This window comes from Vanessa tameamea, chromosome 22, assembly GCF_037043105.1.
Source record: "Vanessa tameamea isolate UH-Manoa-2023 chromosome 22, ilVanTame1 primary haplotype, whole genome shotgun sequence".
NCBI lineage: Eukaryota > Metazoa > Arthropoda > Insecta > Lepidoptera > Nymphalidae > Vanessa > Vanessa tameamea.
In genome coordinates this window covers 1040214-1060983 of record NC_087330.1, presented here as the reverse complement: position 1 = coordinate 1060983, position 20770 = coordinate 1040214, and the positions used below count along the sequence as shown (strand labels likewise).

At 33.0% G+C, this 20770-nt stretch overlaps 1 protein-coding gene across 3 annotated transcripts in view; it reads right to left on the bottom strand.

Moving 5' to 3' along the window:
* The window catches only part of LOC113402312 (protein Fe65 homolog), a 91574-nt gene that overhangs the window by 38627 nt on the left and 32177 nt on the right, over positions 1–20770 (bottom strand). The window contains exons 1-2 of one of the 3 annotated variants that reach the window (XM_026642531.2): positions 20496–20684; positions 7181–7358 (exon numbers count right to left, since the gene is read on the bottom strand). The exons of the other annotated variants lie outside the window; for them this stretch is intronic. Of the exons in view, the coding sequence (XP_026498316.2) occupies positions 7181–7202 (22 nt within the window). The 5' untranslated portion in view covers positions 7203–7358; positions 20496–20684. Of the gene's footprint in view, positions 1–7180; positions 7359–20495; positions 20685–20770 lie in introns of those variants that run through there. 3 annotated transcript variants of the gene reach the window in all.

The following is a 20770-nucleotide window of genomic DNA, read 5'->3' as shown; positions in this document are numbered from 1 at the left end:
ATTTGTGAGGAAAACATCTCGAGGAAACCTGCATGTGTTTAATTTCAATGATATTCTACCACGTGAGTACATAAAACCGCATTGGAGCAGCGTGGTGTAATTATCTCCAAACCTCCTCGAAGGTAGAAGAGGCCTTAGCCCAGCAATGGGACTTTTACTTATTACGCCGGAGAAAAGGTTATCCGAACAATATACCATTTTCTATTATTTCAATATTTACGATCTTAAAGCGTCGTATTAGGACGTGTTCTCAATGGCATTGGGAACCTTATAATGGAATTACAAATAGACTTGGACACCTGGCTCGGAAAAAATAGGACAGGTGGAGCAAGGCGATAACCGAATGGCTTCCAAAAACTGGATACAAAAATGTCAGTCGCCCAGCAGCAATATTATATCGGTTGTGAGCCAATTTATAGGCGTGATGGGGGTTATAAAAACTGCCAACTTCCAGACTCCGGGTTCAGGGCTCTGGTTGCCCAGAAGTTTGACCACGCGACCTCGTGATCTATGACCTTAGAAGCTAGCTACACCGAACGTAGGCAGTTAACGATAAAATCCTATTGAAAACCGACACAAAGTCGTACCATAAAAAGAACACTGCTTTAACAAGAAACCCAAATCGCCCCTCGCCAATCTCACTATGTACAAATGACAAAATATATTACGAGCACGTAACACGTGTTCCGTACACCATTACAGCTCTGAAGACATAACCGTTACACAATATTTTGGTTTTGTTACAATGAGTATTGTCATTTTACATATATAGGTATGTTTTTATACCCATATAGTTTAACAATGGGTGCTTGTAATGTGATCGTCTGGTTGATATAAATGTTGTCGTTTAAAAATAACAGTACACTTACACTTAATTTAAAGTCACCTCGGAATCTAAGGTCTTATATAAACCAACCTCAATTTTTAAAGGGAAGTCTTCGAAATTCACCCGTTTCCTGGGGGAGGACCAATGGGACTCTCATCCACTTCGAGGATGGCTTATACAACCTCCGTAATAGCCATCCTTGGCACTTATCGAGGTTGCGCCACCATGAAAGTCTATGGTTAACCAATTTGGTATTCGAACCCAAGCAATCCAAGTAGACCCGTCGGTCTAGTACACAAGACTGCCTAACGCAGAACAGTCTTGTGAATAATTTTAAACGTGTGTGTGATATTACATCATTACTTACAATTTTAATAATTAAACTGGAAAACGTTCGTGAGGTATGCAATTAAGTATTCAGCTATTTTGAGCAATACCACTTAGATTGCAGAATGCATTTATAAACATGAGCTTTGAACTTGACGTATAGGGTTGTCAATCTAATGATTCGTAAAATATGCTCAAAACTTCTTTTACGTATGTGTTCAATTGAATTTAAGTCGTAAACGTATAATTAAATTGGAGTGTCTATTTGTAATATTAAAATAACCGTTTTTTACTAAATGCATATGTATGTATACACGGTACATATGTTACTGTAAAAGCTCGAACTAAGGTAAATCTTAAGATTTTCCAGTAAAACCTACGATTTACCGACATGAGTTGATAAATGTTCTATTATTATTATTATAATTTATTATAAAGGGACGACTTTTTCGGCTTTTACCATTCCAACCTAACTGTAAATCCTAAGATTTACCAAGTGAATGATGGTAAAAGTTCGAATCCCAAAGTTTTATGGACATTTATCATTCATAATCGGTAAATCTTAGGTTTTACTAGAAAATCTTAAGATTTACCGTAGTTCGAGCTTTTACAGTAACACATATACCAAAATATCATTCTTTTTTATTTTTCTCTGCCTGTTTGTTTCGATTAATCTCTGGAACGGCTGGACCGATTTTGACGGGACTTTCACTGACAGATAACTGATGCAATAAGGCATAACTTAGGCTACAGTAATAATTTTTTGTTAAATTCAAACGCGCACGAAGTCGCGGGCGCAGCTAGTTTAGTTAATAAAATAAAATATTTATTATTTACCAACGACTCTATTCATTACTAAAGGCATAATAGTCATTAGAAAGAGTTAAGCTTTTGGCCGCTTTTCATTTCATGGCTAAAAAAATACTGCTAACCACCATGTAGGTTCAACTACTGAGATACAGTTACACTTAATTATGTAACTTTCAACATAAATTGTGTACCACCCGCATATGATATAGAAAGGAATGAACACAATTAACTTAGTCTGAAGTACAAAAGGGGACCTAAATAAGACCCTTGGGATACACCCAAGTGCAAATAGAATCATAGCAGATGAAGTTGGTGAGTGAGCCACCAAGTATCCAAGGTTGGTGGCACATTGGCGATGTAAGGAATTGTTAATAAACAGCGACATTATCTATGGGCGATGACCATTTTCCATCAGGTGACCAATTTGCCCGGCCACATACATATAACAAAAAAAAAAGTCATTAACTTTTCAATTAGCAGTCTATGGTTACACTGGTCAAATGCTATAGGAAGAACCGAAATCTTTGTCGCAGAGTATTTTATTCATAATATGCAACAGCGTCATAATTTAACTATGCTACTCCCTCTTTCATGTAGATATCTTCTTCCATATCAATATATCTTTCCATAATCACTATCTGTTATCCAAGGGGGAGGAGGAACTTCATATTTTTTGTCTGTAATGCTGAAAATTATCGAAAACACAAACTATTTGAAAATGATCTAAATTCAATTACCAAAAACCAGGACGTATAAAAGCAAATTCGGATGTGCTTGAAGCAAATTGACCTATGAGTTGTAAAGCGATTGCTCTCGCTTGTTATCTCAATAGGAAAGTATATTTTTACAAATAAATGATTTAATAATTGAAACTGGAACCGAAATTTCGCGAAGTTTCTTCAACGATGGTGCGCAAACGTCAGAGTTAAATTAGATAGTCATTTCTTTAGTTAATGACCGCCTATATTTGGCATAAATTCATTAAAAAATGTTTTTCTAAGCCAATAGAGCTCTAGAGACTGCAAAAAATTTTGAAGTTGACAGCCTTGTGGAGCATTATGCTCCATTAGCTCATACGATAGAAACGCAATCATAATTTTTATTGATTACTGTTACGCTTTGTCAAGGTTCCAAATGTAAACGAATGAAAATATTGTAAACTTATATATTTAGAGTGTATTCGTTATCTGTTTATCCTGTGGCTAACTCATAATGCAATATACAACCATGGTACTACAATGACTGTTCCTTAAAGAAATAATGAAGATAAACAAACCTTAAATTTACGAATCTTGCTATTTGCTAATAGCTCGGCCATATATTACTAACAATTCTTGATTAATCTGTTTTTATTTATAATACAACACTATTCTACTTGACTACTTACATCCACTTTAATTTTAATTCAAAATGTCCAAGACGCCATTTTTGCGAAAATTCATAATGAATTTCATTGATTATTCAAGCTCTCGGCCAATGATATCGCGTGAATTCGATGTCAAATGTTGTTTATTTGGCTGTTGTTCTCTAGTGGTTGCAATTGACTACAGATATACATATGGTCGAATTTCATCCGACAAAAGGTTTCCTCGATCTATTTTTCTTCTTAGCACACTTTTTTTATAAAAGACTACCTAGGTATCCTAACTTATCTACCTAGGAAAACTCCTTAATAATGCACCTGATGGTAAGTGTCCACAGCCCATAGACATTGGCACTGTACAATATAAATCTCGCTGGCTCACTACCCTTGAAACTGAAACACACCAATACACGCTGCTATTGCTGCTTAGCTATAGAATACGTGTATCGTTAATATCTAAACGGGATTGTACAAACCTCATCAAGACAAACCCCGAAATTATGATCACAAATTATGTACTTGAAAACTTAGTATTGGCTTAATTTAATATAAGCTACTTACTGGTCATTAAAAAACAAAGTGTAACACGAGAGACATCTTAGTTTTCAAGTCTTTAACTTAATAAAAGTCTTAAGCCTGCTGAGTCTGAGTATCGATCGAGCGACCTTCCTCGCGACCGGGCATTCTCCGCACGTCGCGTCTCATAATAAAACAGACGTTTCTTTAAATTATGTAACATACTTATATTATGCGGCTTTACTTATGAACTAATTTTCTTTTTAGGTTTTCATATCCGGCTTTGTTATGGCTAAGGAACGTTTAATTTGTAACAGTTGCCCATCGTTGAGGGTAATGGTCCTTTCTTAAAAGGTTTATTTTTGTGTCTAGCAAAATTTGGCAAATATAATTTTTTTCCGATACGTACTTAGCTATCTCAATCACATGTAGAACAAACTTGTTAACATATTGTAATTTATAATAATAATATAACTAAATAACATAGTAGACTTTAACTTTAAAATATATATTCTAATTTTGAATTTATTTCAAAACTGTTAACACGTAGTCTAATTTATATCGTTCATTGACACCAGTAAGTAGAACGTGTCTTCCAAAAATCTAATTGCAGATCTTGTTGCCGTAGTGCCCTATCGACCTTGATGACACAACAGATAAAACACATGAAATTAACCAATAACAAGGCATGATATTCAAGTCCAAGAACTACAGAATTTTCGTGTGCTTAACTTGAGCTTGTATTTCATCTAGTACTGCAAATCATCATATATCATCATATAACTTGGTTAGAATTTCATCTGCAGCAATTCTAAAACTATATTTAAAGGTTGACTATTCAACATTCAAGGATATAAACGTATACAAGTATAATATGTCTCATGACCGTCTCATTAGCGGATGCTATGTTGTGTATAACAATGCACGTGACAACGGTGCTCTTGTTAAGGCAACACTATTACGAAACGTATTGTTAAATTTTTTACAACAGACTAGATATATAATGAAAAGAAGAAAAGAAAAAGGGCAGAGGCCAACCAAGTCAGATGGTGAACAGTTTCAAAAGATTTGCAACGAGCTCAGATCAACGACCCGACAACCCAAGGCAGACAAATTTGGCGAATCAGAATGAGAACCCAATGAAGACACAGCAGAAGAAGGCTAAATGTATAATGAATAGCTAGTTTTATTAAGAAATAAACGTCAATCAATAACGTACTATTCTACTCAAGATTAAATCTCTTATAGTCTTTTTTGTAATGCCACCGAAATCTAAAATACAGTCATGTTAGTTAAATACAATTATATATGTATGTTATGTCTCCTGCCTGGAGTCAAAAAGCATTAACTCCACGCTTTTTTATCATGTATTTAATCTTGTATCGAATAATATGCCGTCTTTACCAACGTATTTTTTACAAATGATTTGAATTTATGAATCTGCAAAGTTAAAAACGTCTGCGCAATTTTATTATAGAAACGGATACCTTGCCCCAAGAATGATTTATTGACTTTGCGGAATCAAAAGCGAAAAAAACAATAAACCAATAATCAACAGAAGATGAAGACCGTTTCAGTTTCACTGTCAGAATTTTTACTAATGTCATATGAATTTAAGTGTTCATTAATAATTTATTTGCACGAATTGTGCAAATAAGACATACTGACAAAAGGCATTATTTCCTTGTCAACCCGAAGAATATATATTCCATTCCATACGATACAAATAAAATCATATTAGAAAAACAACTATAAACACATTTATTACTAACTACATAGGTATATGAATGGGCGAAAAAGAGTAACTGAGTTTTGTCGATTATATTCACTGGAATCTACTTTCTAATGTAAGTTTAATTTAATCTATTTAATTTACGATTTAGAATATTTATAAGTTCACTTGATTGATTTAATAATAATATAAAGTATTTTTTTGTATATTAAAAATGGTTTTCAAATAATGAGTCCCAGTAATGCTGGCAGGAATGCTAGCATTTCCCCATTGAATTGCAATTCAATTCACTGAGCGAGAAATGAACGAGCCCCTTCTGTCATCTGTGGGGGCAATAGGGTGTTAATGTAATTAAAAAACGGTGACTAGTTATACGAATTCAAAGTATAAAATCTACGTAATGTAACGGGTAAGAGATGTCACATTAAAGGAATATAACATAGAATAAAGATTTTAAATTGACATGGTTATTTTTTTCTTCTTTTGAGTCTCATGAACAAGACGAATGAATTCGTAGATAATGTCGAAATATCGAGCTCCACCAAATAAAAATAAACAACATGGTAAATATCCCGTATTAAATACTTGTAATATAGAATATGTTTTAAGTATAAAAAGTAGCCATTTTTTTTCATGTGCCGGATGGGCAAATGGGCCACCTGATATGAAGTGGTCACCTCTGCCCGTATACATTGGCGCTGTAAAAAATATTACACGTGCCTTACAACGCCAATGCGCCACCAACCTTAGAAACTAAGATGTTATGTCCCTTGTTACACTGGATCAATCACCCTTCAAACCGGCACACAACTATACTAAGTATTGCTTTTTGACGGCAGAATACCTGGATGAGTGGGTGGTACCGACCCGGACTTGCACAAAGTTCTTCCTTGGAGTTCAAGTTTGTTTCATAATAAATCTTATCAAATTCAGTTCAGTGGTTTTGCAGTGGAATCGTAACAGACAGACAGAGTTACTTTCGCGTTTATTATATTAGTATTAATTGGTTTTTTCTGTTTGACGTATTGATTCGATATTAGTTGAACACGACATTTGTTGCTCGTCAAAAAAAAATTAAAGCGAAAGAAAATGACAAAATTGACTTAACGTCAATTAAAAGACTTATTCATTCGATTGTCATTGCTTCGCTTTCATTTCTTGCAGTTCAATCGTTTCTGATTTAAGGCCGAATTTGAAGGCCATTTATAAACCCAATTCTATCTCCTATAAAAATCTACAAAAACAAACAAGTCACTAATGTACTATAAGCTAAATCACTAGTATTATACGGACTGTTCAAAAAGATAGATACTTATATGAATTTATTAATAAATCCTGAAAGAAAATAAAATACAAAATGTCAGTCAAGTCAATAATACAAAAGTTATTAAATTACACATAGGTATACATTTTATTTTACGTTTACTGTGAATACTGAATTATAAAAATGAACACACACATACGAATGCAGATATTTACTTTAAAAACGTCGTATGTAAAATAAAAAAGTGCTAATGTGTGAAACATTAACACGCAAAGAAAATAAAAAAAAAAAAAAGTTTACATAACACATATTCGTAATAAAGATATTAGTTAAATAACTCACTTTCTCGCTTGTGTAGACCCATGTTGGTTTGATACACTAGCACATAGTGTTCCGTACACTTTCACATCTCATGCACAACACTATTCGAAGTGCAAATCGAAAGCTGATGTCACACCAGCGTACGAAATTATTTTGTCACTTTAAAAATTACTCGTTGAACTTATTTGACCAAGGGCACCTGTTTTATTACATTTAATAAATAAGAATTAATAATAAATAATTGTACGTTAAGAAGCTAATTTTAATTGCACGTAAACCTTGAAATTAGAATTTAATCTACAAAAGTTTTTGTTCGTTTGTGTAAATAATATTCGCTTAAAACCTGACACATATAGTTTATCGGGGTTTTTGTTTACATATAATTCTGGTTTTGACCGCGATTATAGCTTTTTTATTTAGTCTGTGGCCGTGATAATTGCAACTCTTTGGTAAAGTCCGGTAATATTAAAATCTGGCCAACCGTGAGTCGAACTTGTGCATAAAGTACATTTATGTCTGTGAAATATAGGATGTTGTCATTATTATTTTTCACAAAGCAACAATTCACGTGATCTGTAATTTAAAAAATAAACCAGCTATTGATATACTAAAGATAAAACATTGCGAACGACAGAGGGACAGACGGCGGAGGCCTAGGGTTCCACCCTTCGGGTAGCGAACCCTATAAAGGTGTGATCGCGTTTAACACTGTTGCGATATATAATATATGTAAATGTATGTACAGTATTGAAATTTAAAGGGTTTTTGTCGCTGTATGTTTTTTTTTTAATTATAATAATAGCATTTAAAGAGTATTCCTTATATAGTAAAATTATTATAACTAAATTATTGTGGGTTCAAACCAGGGATGTTATGGATATTTAAATTCGGATCTGGACATGGATACGGATATGAAATTATTTCGGATTATCCGATGGTTACGGATGATTTCAGTTACGGATATTAGATTATTTAGTAATTGTAAAATAAAATATCACAAGATATCAATTATAATCACAGATAATAAACAAATTAACATTTAAATTGGTCTCTTAAAGTATAACATTATGCAAAAACAAAATCACGTTAAATGTTTTCGTTACGGTTTTGTTCGGTTACAGTTACGGATAGATTTTTATTTCGGATACCCGGTAGTTTTGGTTACGTTAACGGAGTTCCATAACATCCCTGGTTAAACCCCAGACACCTTAACTTTTATATGCTTAATTTGTACTTATAATTTATTCTTTCACTTTACTGTAACAGAAAAATTCGCGGGAAAACTTAATATAAAAAACTGGCAAATATGTCAATATCGAATCAGCATTGTGAAGTTAATTTTCCCAAATGGAAGGATGGCCTGCTTTATTTTCAATGCGTCAAGTTAGTTTTTAATATTTCACACGTAAAATGCATTTGAACCGAGATGAGATTCTTACAGAAGAGCGCTGTTGTTCTCTTTGTAGTTGAAGAATACAAAGTTTAATTTTCCACGATGATCCGCTTCGCTTTGATGGAAATACGTCACAGAATTACTTCCGATTTGTATTTCCTCGCGATGTTTCCATTCAACGTCAGACGAGAGAAATTGTTTATATAAAATTGTATTAGTCATGCTTGCCTTATGTTACGACCTTTATAATGGCATATATCTTATCTAAACATAATTTAATTTATGATTTAACCATAATTTATTTATTAAAAAAAAAAAACAAGTTTTTAAATATCTGTATTTACTTATAAAATACTTTGTCTTCCAAAAAACGCACAAAAAAAAATATTAAGTCTATAAATTTGAAATTTATATCTTCAAAAAGGAAGCGTCCGCCACGAAAGAATTTTTGAAAATTTCATCTTTAAGGAGAAAATGGGAGGAGCTTTCGTACAAAGCCTTTGTTCTTTGAAGTTTGAAGTAGAAGTGCAAAAGCAACATGGAAATTTTAATATTTATTTTAACCGTACAAAGTCGGGGCGGGCAACTAGTTATAGACGGTATAAAGATGAAATTAAATGATTTCAGTGTAAATAATAAAAATTCAATAAATAATTTTTTGCTCAGATAATTATTACAAGAAAAATACACGTTGATTGACATAGCAAAACGACTTCTCACGGTATTATGCGATGCGTAATGTAATCGTGATTCATCTCGATAATGACTTTATCTTATGTGAAACCAGCAATAACTGTCAGCGGGACATAATTAAATTCCGATTTGTCATGTCGGTGATACGCTATTGCGAAGTTAGTACCTCTTAAATATTTTAATTGTCACAGTAAATGTCGCATATAACTTTTTGACTTTTTACGCTCGTGTTTTGTGGTGAGCTTCGAGTTTGTTTTGAAGTATATCTTTATAGACAGGAAAACTCTTCGTGAAAAATGACTAATTGCGTTGAAACTGTATTGGGTTCGATTTGAAATTTTTGATTTAAGATGAGGACATATTTATAGTAGGTCACCATCGCCCATTGACATTTATAATTTTTTTTTTTTTTTATCCCATACCATTGCATCGAGGAGTGAGACAAGGGGACGTTATTTCCCCCAAATTGTTCACTAATGCAATGGAGGACATGCTCAAGACGCGGAACTGGAAAGGGCGTGGCATCAACATCAATGGCGAGTACATCTCTCACTTGAGATTCGCAGACGACATCGTCATCATGGCAGAAACGCTGCAGGACCTACAACAAATGCTGAATGAGCTGGATGAACTTGGATAAAACAAAGGTCATGTTCAATGAACATGTTCTACCGGAACCGATTGCGATACACGGTACCGTCTTCGAAGTTGTTCAAAAATTATGTCTACCTCGGGCAAACATTGCGATTAGCTAGAAACAACTTTGAGGACGAGTTGAATAGAAGAATTCAGCTAGGTTGGGCAGCATTTGGGAAGTTACGACGAATCTTCACATCGTCGATCCCACAGTGCCTTAAGACAAAAGTCTTCAACCAGTGCGTCCTACCCGTTATGACATACTGAGCCGAAAGCTGGTCCACCGGGCTAAAGTCGCTCAGCGTGCTATGGAAAGGGCTATGCTCGGAGTCTCTGAGGGATCGCATCAGAAATGAGGTGATCCGTCAGAGAACCAAAGTCATCGACATAGCCTACCGGGTTAGTAAGCTGAAGTGGCAGTGGGCCGGCCATATTTGTCGTAGAACCGATAACCGTTGGGGAAAACGTGTTCTAGAGTGGAGACCGCGTCTCGTCAAACGTAGTGTAGGACGTCCTCAGGCACGGTGGAGTGACGATTTGCGCAAGACGGCTGGCAGGAGCTGGATGCGAGTTGCCGAAGAAAGACCACAGTGGCGTGCATTTGCAGTGGACGAATGCGGGCTGATGATGATGATGATTATTTTTTTACTAGTTGTCGCCCGCGTCTTTGCTTGCTTGTTAGGATGCTGTCATCAGGTGTTAGGGGAAAAACCTTTGTCCTTTCATGGAGGTCAAGCTTACTTCATAGAAAAAATAATTCAGTGGTTTCGCCGTGAAAGAGTAATAGACAGATAACTTTTACATTTATAATATTAGTATAGATTTATAACATTGAAGCAACCAAAGAACAGAAAAGAAAATCGCTTGACAAACAGAGGATGCTGAATACCTTTAAATTATTATAAGCTGGAAATTCCAAGCCATAATTTAAAATCTAGGTCAAACATTACTTATCTTTACAAATAGCTTGACCTGGATTTATTTGAATTAATATAAGATTAATGCAGAGTAATTTAGTATAGTATAGTTAGGTATTTTAACGTTACACCATTATAAATAATTAAATTTTGACAATAGCTCGTGTGAAATAATTAGAATTAATTTAGCGAGATTATTTTTTTGGAACAATCAACTATGCCTTTCTCAGGCATTAAAAGTTTTTTTTTATCCGTTAATGAGATCTTCACTTTCGTTTTTATTTAATATTAAATAGTCCGTAAATATCCCACAGTTAAGCTTGGAGCTTATTCCATCATGCTGCTCAAATGGGGGTTTATGGATAAACCTGAAGAAACACAAATTAAGCATACGTAAATTTACTGCTTGCCTGGGTTTGAACCCGAAAATCTTTTGTTGAGATTCACGTATTTTAGCCATTGACTCATAATATATATAGATATTCTAGAATCAATTGTAAAGCATCGGTTATTTTACAGTAGTTTGCTAGCGAGGTCGCAAATGTCTAGGCCCAGACTAAGAGGCGACGCTTATGTTAAATGCGAACAAACTTCACGTGACGTAATAAACAAATCTAATTTAATATAATTTTTTTATGTAAATTAGTAGTCGAGTAAAAATATAATTTTACTCGAAAATAAAGTCACAATTTTCAAACGTCGTGATCTTTAAATAAACTAATCATTAAATTGATTATTTGACATTCATCAATGTCACACGAACAAAAAAATGAGACTCTTTTTAAGGCAATTTACATTTATAATGATACTAGCGACCCGCCCCAGGTGCAATTTATAAAAAAAGAAAATGATCTGATAGATATACGACTTACATTGCACACAAGTATAGTGTAACTTTCTAACAGTATTTTTTTTTTAATTTGTATCATTAGTTCCGAAGATCATAATGCTACAAAACCCCCTACCCTACAAACAAACATATTTTACCGCTTTATGATATCAGTATAGTAAAGACTTCCATCGTTAAGACAATTTGACGTTGTGTTTATACAATTCTTTATAAGTTTTGTAAATCAGATTTGTTTTATAGTCTGGACTTTGTTTCATGCTTTGTTACATTTTAAGAAATAAGCAATGTCATTAGTCTCCTCGTTACTTAAATGAAAACGCTTACTATTCAAGGTTGTTACTGTTAATTTTAAAAATTAAAAAATTATAAGGGACCTTCTCTTCATAATTGCCCAAGGGCATCCGAGCTTTTAAATCCAGAGCTGTTCACAATTGTTTAAAATGTTTATTACAAATAAAAGGATCAAGCATATCTGCTAACAGTACATGAATGAGTAAATAATATTGCTTCATTGATTATTTAGATTCGTCCATATTTGATCGATTGATACATCATTGTAATTGTTCGATATTGACATCCTGTCGACAGTTTCAATATTCTGAGTTTTAACATTTGTGATCAGTATAGCTGATTTGGTATTAAAATTAACAATATCTGATAGATCTGTGATAAATACTATCTGATTGCTATATATAAAGCAATGATATAAATCCAGAAATTCCCTCATTTCTAACTATCCTTTGATTCAAAGAACCGACTGAGTGAACTCCATAAGCATTAGCCATAAAAGGTATTTAATCCAGCGCTTTAGTACTTTCAAACTAAGCATGTATTGACCTAGAAAGCTGAATACTTAGATATGGAACTGCGGTTTAGTATTTTCATTACATTTCTTAAGCGTATTATTGTCGATTAAACGTAATTCACCATTCGATAGTTCTAGGATTTTAGTTAATAATTTTAAATTCACTAAATGTAATGGTAATTAATTTTACAATATTGTTCTTTGTCTTATAATTCTACTCTGTGGTTAGCTAGACCTAATATTGCTGAAATGCAATTAAGATTTAAGCTTTCTAGTTGGATTGGAGAACATGCTCTTCTTCTAGAAGGACAATTCAGAACCTCGTTCTATTAATCGTCAAAATCTCACAAACGGAAATGAAAATAGGAAAAAGAACAACTGAAACACACTAAAATAAAATCAATGTAATTTAATCGCAAATTTGTTTATGAGCTTTACGTTAACGAGTATTGTTTCAACGATAAAAGGTATCAGTTCGTGTCTCCTCAAAAAAATTGCCACTTACGCTCAGAAAAAGTCATCAAATAAAACGACGCTAAAAACTTATTATTTAATAATTCACCGTAATTATTAAATAATATAAAGAAACTCGTTTGTTACTACGCAAAGTCATTAAAACAACTTTCCGTGTAGAAGGTTAATTCAATTCAAATTATATTAAGACTTTCAAAATGATTGTCCTCTATGGCCTAAGACCTGTCTGGCGACACCTGCCTTTTAATTAAGCGAATCCGGATTTATTTCAACGGCTCATTTTTACCTGTTCTTTTTCCTGTGTTTAGATTGAAAAGTTTAACAAAATAGGTTAGGTTTGAAATAAATTTTGTGTTTATATAATGTTTCTTCCAAATAAAATATAAAGCAAAAATATCCTATCTATCTTTCCAAGGAAAATCATTCGATTCGAATTATAAAAGCAAGCGACTCAACAAGCAAAATTCCTTTCAAATCAAATATTTACTTAAATATCAGTATATTTTCAAAGCAGTATAAAAAATAAAGTAATGCATTTTGTAAATCCTGGAACCAATTATAACAATACAAAAATTAATTCATCACAGAAGACTGAATGTGCTTTTGAAAGTATTCATTTCCGAAAAATAACCAATTCAGATCTATTTGTGTCAGCGTTTTCAGTCAGACTGGAGTTAGTATACCACATATACAAGCTAAATTGTTATTGTTGGGGAGTCAACGAACTTTAACTGGATCATGGGATCCAGATTTCTATACATTTGGTAGGCCTTTTCCTGTGTTGAATTCTACTTGAATATCATATTCGTTTGTATAAGACGGCTATTTACTGGAGCATACTAGCGTCTTGATTAGGAATTGGCTTTAGTGAAATATTAAAAGTACTTATACATTGTAAGTTTAAAATCCTGAAATAAAAAATAAATAAATTTTCTTTTGTTTTCGGTCGCTTCCTATTATTACGCAGGTACTGTTTGAATTAGTCCATTGTTTTTAACAAGTTAGTCAACTCAACCCTGAAATAGTTCTGGGTTCTATAACCGAGTCTAAATGAGTTTGTTGTCCGGTTGCTACGATTATAACCGTTTACGCTGTGTCATTGACCCCTATAACAACCCTTTGTAGTATTACTGCCATGTTTCATATTTGGAACCTGTTTTCGTATTGTAGAATACTAAATCTGTTCGCATTACATTACACGAATTCGTAATTCTTCCACACAGGGTTTCAACACCTCGCAACTTGCTATGTTTTCTTTAACCAAGATTTGAACACCATCAAATCACACCTTTGGTGTATCAGTAACTCACACTATTAACACTTTTAGATTAATATCAACAAAAAATATTTTAACCGTATCGCGTCTGAATAATCAAATTAATTTACAGGTGTTTTTATATGGTTGGTTTTATGTGAAAATTAACAACGAGCTGATGTCGAAGAGCTAAATGTATATGTGCATTGTAATGCGAGGATGTTGCCAATTTTCATTTAGACATTTAGGTTCAGCAATTAATTTAAAATATTGATAAATAAAGAGTATAACTCAATAAAAAATTTTTTAGGGGAAACAAAAGCTTTCGTTGATTTTTAAGCATAATACTTAATATAAAAAAGTAATTGAAATGTATTTAACTCGTACAATCCAAACCAATGGAAACTTTTATACTACTTGTTTATTTGTGCAAGTCTGCTTGAATCAAGGATCCTTTATTTTGTAATCAAATTAACACCATTTTACTCAGATGAAACTGAGTTAGATACAGATACATTGGTAACATCTGTTTATTATAAATCAATTAATTGTTCCAATTAAGCTTCCGCAAAAGTAACATATATCCATGCACACACAGACAAATAGTCTCACGAACACACGTAGACGGCAAATTACGAGAAGCTTTTTCTTTAAAGCAACTTAGTGCTATATATTAAGGTCAGTGTCAACACTGCGGAGTAGGGTCCTGGTTACTTATAATAAATAATCAATACGCGACATGAGCAACGCTTTCTCACAAACACACATAATATCCTACAATATTGGACAGACTACTTTAAATAGTACTATTATCATACCTGATATCTCCGACATTATACTGACTATCTGTAGTCTACCTCCAAATTAAACTATTGAATCGAGGGTAGTAAAATTGGCATTGAGGTAGCCCAGACCTTGATAAGGAGACAAATCAATTAATTTCAGAGAAAAAAGATCGATTGAGACAAGGAGATCTGCTAGATAGAGTACCTTTTTGATTTGTAAGGTTAACCAAGTTCGCCTATATTTATTTCAATAAATGTTATGTTAAAAATATAAAACAGTATAAAACATAACGTCAAACGATTCATTTACGTCACAAAGTAACATCAACTAAAACTTTACGAGTGTATTAAAATTTTATTGATGATAGAAACCAAACTGACTGGATCAATAAACGTCGTTAAACTATTTATAATTTTATATATTTTTGGTCGAATAAGTTGGCTGACGGTACAGGTAAAGATTATATCTTGCCATTATAACATTAACATAACATAGACAGGTAAAAATTTCGGTGAGTAAAATCTAGACTTCTAGTCGCGTATAATCCAATTTGATACTAATATGAATGAAATTGAAATGAAATATTGAGCAAAGAAAAATAAGTCGAAGTTATCAAATTTGAACCCATTCAGTCATCATTCATCAATCAGCGGTCGTTGCACTACTGTTAGTACTATTCGGAAATGTCTCAAATACAAAATTCCTTTGAGAATATTTTGAACCACCTTATTGAATTTTAATTATAGGCCGAAGAGTAAAACCTTTTTCTAAATCTAAGCAAATCAATTATTTTTGATTAAGATAAAACATTGAACAATTGAATGCCTTAACAACTCTATGATTAACAACAGAGAAAAAAAAGTCTATTGGAAAAGATTAGGCAGTTGTTTTAAAAAAAAACAAAGGCAAACAAATTATTTTAAACTAACACTATTTGATTCTAACAAAACCTCATTTGTCAAAACCATTGCAACATTTGACTCAAAAAAAAAACACAAACAAGATAAATTCATTGACTTTCGTGTTTTCGTCGTAATTGAAGGTAAAATTGTGGAATTAGTACGTCAACACTACGGAAGTCCGTGAGTTATGTACTCGCATGTTACAGGGGTTGACTCGAAATCAATATCGTGTTGGCAATTTTGCAAATTTCAAGTCAGCGGATATCTAGGAGTGTATTTTACGAAACGTTAATAGTTTTCAGAAGACATTTATGCATGTTTTGCAATTGATCCGTAATTTTTGCCAACTTCTGTTGTTGCTTCTATGAAAACGCTTCGATCTCAAACTGCTGAAGGCTCACTGTACCTCATTCATTTGCTTTCTTATTTGACAAGGTTCTACCTACTCTAGTTAGGGAGTCAAATATTGCAGCTGAATTTTAAAATCAGTTCTACCCAAGACTCTATACTCATTTTTGGTGCAGGTGAAAAGACAATTTATTACAGTCAATTTAATTTATAAAAGTAAAACAACCTTTTCAATTATGAATTTATTATTTAAATCAACATTTTAAGCAGCAGGAATGAAACCATTAGTTTAATGTTTGAAACGACACTCGGCTTTAACTGTCAGAATTAATAATGTGATTGTGAGTGCTGACTGTAGTTACCAGTATTAGGTATTATAAATTAGTTGGAATAGAACATGTTCATGCTAAGCATCAGTACTATTTGTGTACGTATATAAAATTTATTTTTTATTATATCGGTTTGCGGACGAGCAAATGGACCGCTTGATGGTCAGTATCGCCCAAAGACAATGGCGCTGTAAGAAATATTAACCATTCCTTATATCGCCAATGCGACACCAACATTGGGAACTAAGATGTTATGTTCCTTGTGCCAGTAGTTGCAACAATACTGAGTACAGCCGTTTGACGGTAGAATATCTATTGAGTGGGTGGTACCTACCCAGACGGGCTTGCACAAAGCCCTACCGAGTACCACCACTTAATAAAAAATATAATAAAGTCGATAGTTAATAATAATGCTATCATAGATACATATATGTATCTTGATACAATTTATATAATATAATATAAAAGTGTATTTCCCACAGTACACGACTTACTCGCTAGTTCAAATATTTTATATTCAAAATGGAATTCGTTTTATTTTATGGATCTGTATGGATAAATCATTCAAGTGGAATAGTTGAAAAGCCAAGCCTATTTTATTTTAATCTAAGGCATGATTACCCAAGCGAAAATCCATTTAGGTTTGTTCGATAGTATTCCCAATATATGAATACGATCATATGTTTGTCCGTGTATTTCGGGTAAAGGTATATAGCTAGTCGTTGAAAAATATTCTTTACGTTAATTTAAAAAAAAAAAGTACCATTTAAACTTTACGTGTCATACATAAATTACTTGGTCATCGACTATGCGCTTTTAAAAAAAATACTACCGTCGTATTTCAGTTTTTGTTGTAGTATTCAATATATTATAAACATACTATTCCAACAGAAAATCTGGTACAAAAACCTACAGTTGAATGAGCACTTGTACGCACGCAATAATTGTAGGTAATTTTGGGTCAGAGGACTGATGCTCAGAACAACAACATGTAGAAATAGTATCACACGTATTTCTAAATAGAAATATGTATAAACAAAATTATATTTCTTATAAAATATTTATAAGCAAGAATACATTAAAAATTACTTACGATGTGAGTACAGTACATGAGTACAGAGTATATAAAAGGGAAGAGACTTGAGGCGTTAAATACAGCAATAAGGAAACCAGGCGACAGAATTTTGTCACATATCCAAGTTTGGTGCCAATATTGGAGCAATTTATCGATATATTTACGATTCATAAATCTGTAAATGCAGTTAGTAAACCTTCGAGTTTATGCGCACATGATCTTAAAAACAAAACGTGACGTCATCAAGTATTTAATATTTTATTATGTAAAGTAATATCAAAAGATTTTTTTACATTTATCATTTTGTTTTGAAAAAGGATTTGCCATGGAGGATTTGACCAAAATCGCCACGCTAGACATAAAGACGTAAAGATCCTGAATGACTGACTGATCTGAAGATCAACGGACTTATGAAGATAAATGGTTTTTTTTTTGGCCGTATGGTCCCTTAAACATATTAACTTTATCATTATAAAGCCATATCATTTTATATCGTTAATAACTTTATATAACACAATTCTTATCACTTACAAAACTAAGCTTAGATTTACCTGGCATATGGCATTTCTGCAAAATTTTGTCTGAGTACGAATATAACTTTTTGATCAATCATCACGAGCCCATTTGCCTTTACTCTATTTTATTTTCGAAGTAATCCATCATATTACACGTGTTCCGTCGTTTTTAGGTCACTAATGTACGTAAATTTACACGGACGGTCACGTGATCAATTGTAATGATATTGATTTTAAGGAACAGATTTGTTAACAAGGATACGTTGAATGTACAACACGATATTGAAATGACGTATTGATTTTTTGTCATGCTTACGATAAACTGCCTCCCTGCCTCTTGCATCGGTCTTCGTGAGGTCAGTATCAATAGAGTAGCAAATAAAGGTGCACTTTTTATTTCTTCACCCTTCTAGTCAATTGGATGGAAATCTGACAAGATGAAATATAGTACACGCGATGGAATAAAGGCTTGTCGTGTTTCCAAAGCACAGGATTGTAACGCTACCAGCTTCTAACTAAGTTGCTAATTTGACAATTTATTGGCAGAAAAACCCAGTAGCTATTAACCTAAGTCCTTGGTATTGTCTAAGATAATTAATTAAACTGACAATTAAAACAGTTTTATATATGAAAAAAAAGAACATAGAATGTACAAAAGAATCGCCTAATTTTATTAAGATAGGCCGGTCTAAATAATATTACCAAGTCAAATGACGCTCACTAACTAATCAGGACATCTTTAAACTAAAGCCTGCAATTCAATCTTGATCGCAAGTAAAGATATTCAAAGCAAAATCTATCCATACAAATAAATCTTTGATCTTTCGTTTATCTTAAGATCTTTTACGCTGTCAAAAATTCGATGAATGTTTAAAATTGCATTAAAGTTCAATATATTAGAATTGAGCCTGAATTTAATAATACGCGTGCGAAACCACGGTCAGCTAATACATTAATCGTAATTGACTGCCTCGTTGGTCTAGTGGCTAGATATAAGTTCACAGATCCTGAGGTTCTGGGTTTCAAACCCCATGTGGGGCCGATAAGAAGTTATTGGGTTTTCTGTTGAAAAATTCTCAGTAACGGCCGTAAGCCGTGAGTGTGAGTATGTCCCGTGCCTCGAAAAGCACGTAAAACTGTTGGTCCTGCGTCTGAACTCTTTCCGGTCGTGTCGGGTTTGGCGTCCCTGAGAGTGCACCTGGGTTTCCACACACAATGCTTCACTATATTTTTAAAGTAATTCGCTGCTCTCCATTCAATTTGAACGCCATGACCGTAATCATTCAAGACGCGATCAATAGTAATAATTATTTCAAAATATTTCACGCAATCAATGTCATAAAATCACTAACTAAACACGTCATTTAGTTAACAGTAATGTTTTAGTCGGTATATTCGTTTAATTACAATGCCCTTGCATTTTGGGGTTCTACTATTTCTTGAAGTATGTGTTCCTACTGAGTTTATAAAAATAATAATATAGGTAGGTATTCAACTTTTTAAAATATATTTTTTTTAGACTATCAAAGTGCTTCGTACATCTATAATATATACATGTATAATTACAACGATTTATCCTTATTTTCCATTAATATATTATATAACAAATAAATACAATATAGGGTTTCAGTCGACCCGGCGTAACCGCTGTACCCGGGTTTAATCCTTAATTAATTAAAAGATTACAATGAATTCTTGTTTCGAAATCCAATACAGATGATAAATGAGAAACTAATATTCATTATTTTGTTTCAAAGAAATTTCTATAGTTAATATATTTTCGTAAATGTATAAACAATAACTGTAGATACTTAATATACAGACTAAAAAAAAATAAACTGTCATTTTATTACGAATCAATTGAGTGCCTATACTAGACTAATGAATTATAACTATGTATACACATCATATTTTGAAGTATTAATATTCTTTATATATTAACCTTTGCATATTTATGATCGACGGTTAGCAAACGGATATTCTCAAGTATCTAAACTGATATTACGAAATGTTCGAAAATCTAAGTAAAAAAAACAAAACAATGTAATTTGCATATGAAACAAGATTCGGTTACAATCAATATTCCTTATCGATGCATAATTTACATAACAAATTGTATCGGTTTACTTAACGAAAAAAAAACTAATATTTTAAATGCTTATTGTGATGTTACACAATCATATGGGTCAATTTTTAATACACTTAAATTACTTTTAACTAATTTTAAAGAATCGTTTGTAATAAATGGCATAGTAAAACCTTTTTAATGTTGACCTAGACCCGAATAATACTATTCAATCACGCAACTGACACAAACACGAAAATTATAAGTACAAATTAACAATAGCAACTAAAAACCTCGTACGTTGGTGTATTCACGAAGAATTTAATAGATTAAAAACAAGTGAATAATCACAGATAAAAAAACGTAAATGTCACTAATTCGACACAGTCGGCACTATTTTAAAATGCAATCACTTTAAAATATGACGTTTAATAGTAATTATATTATGCTTTTTGGACACAAGTGCATCCATGCGCGGTCGGCTGCGGACTGGCTGTTAGAGCGAGAGGGTGAGAGGGGGGAGGGGTGCGCCCTCCCTGTACAGACTATACGGCTCGCACAGCTGATT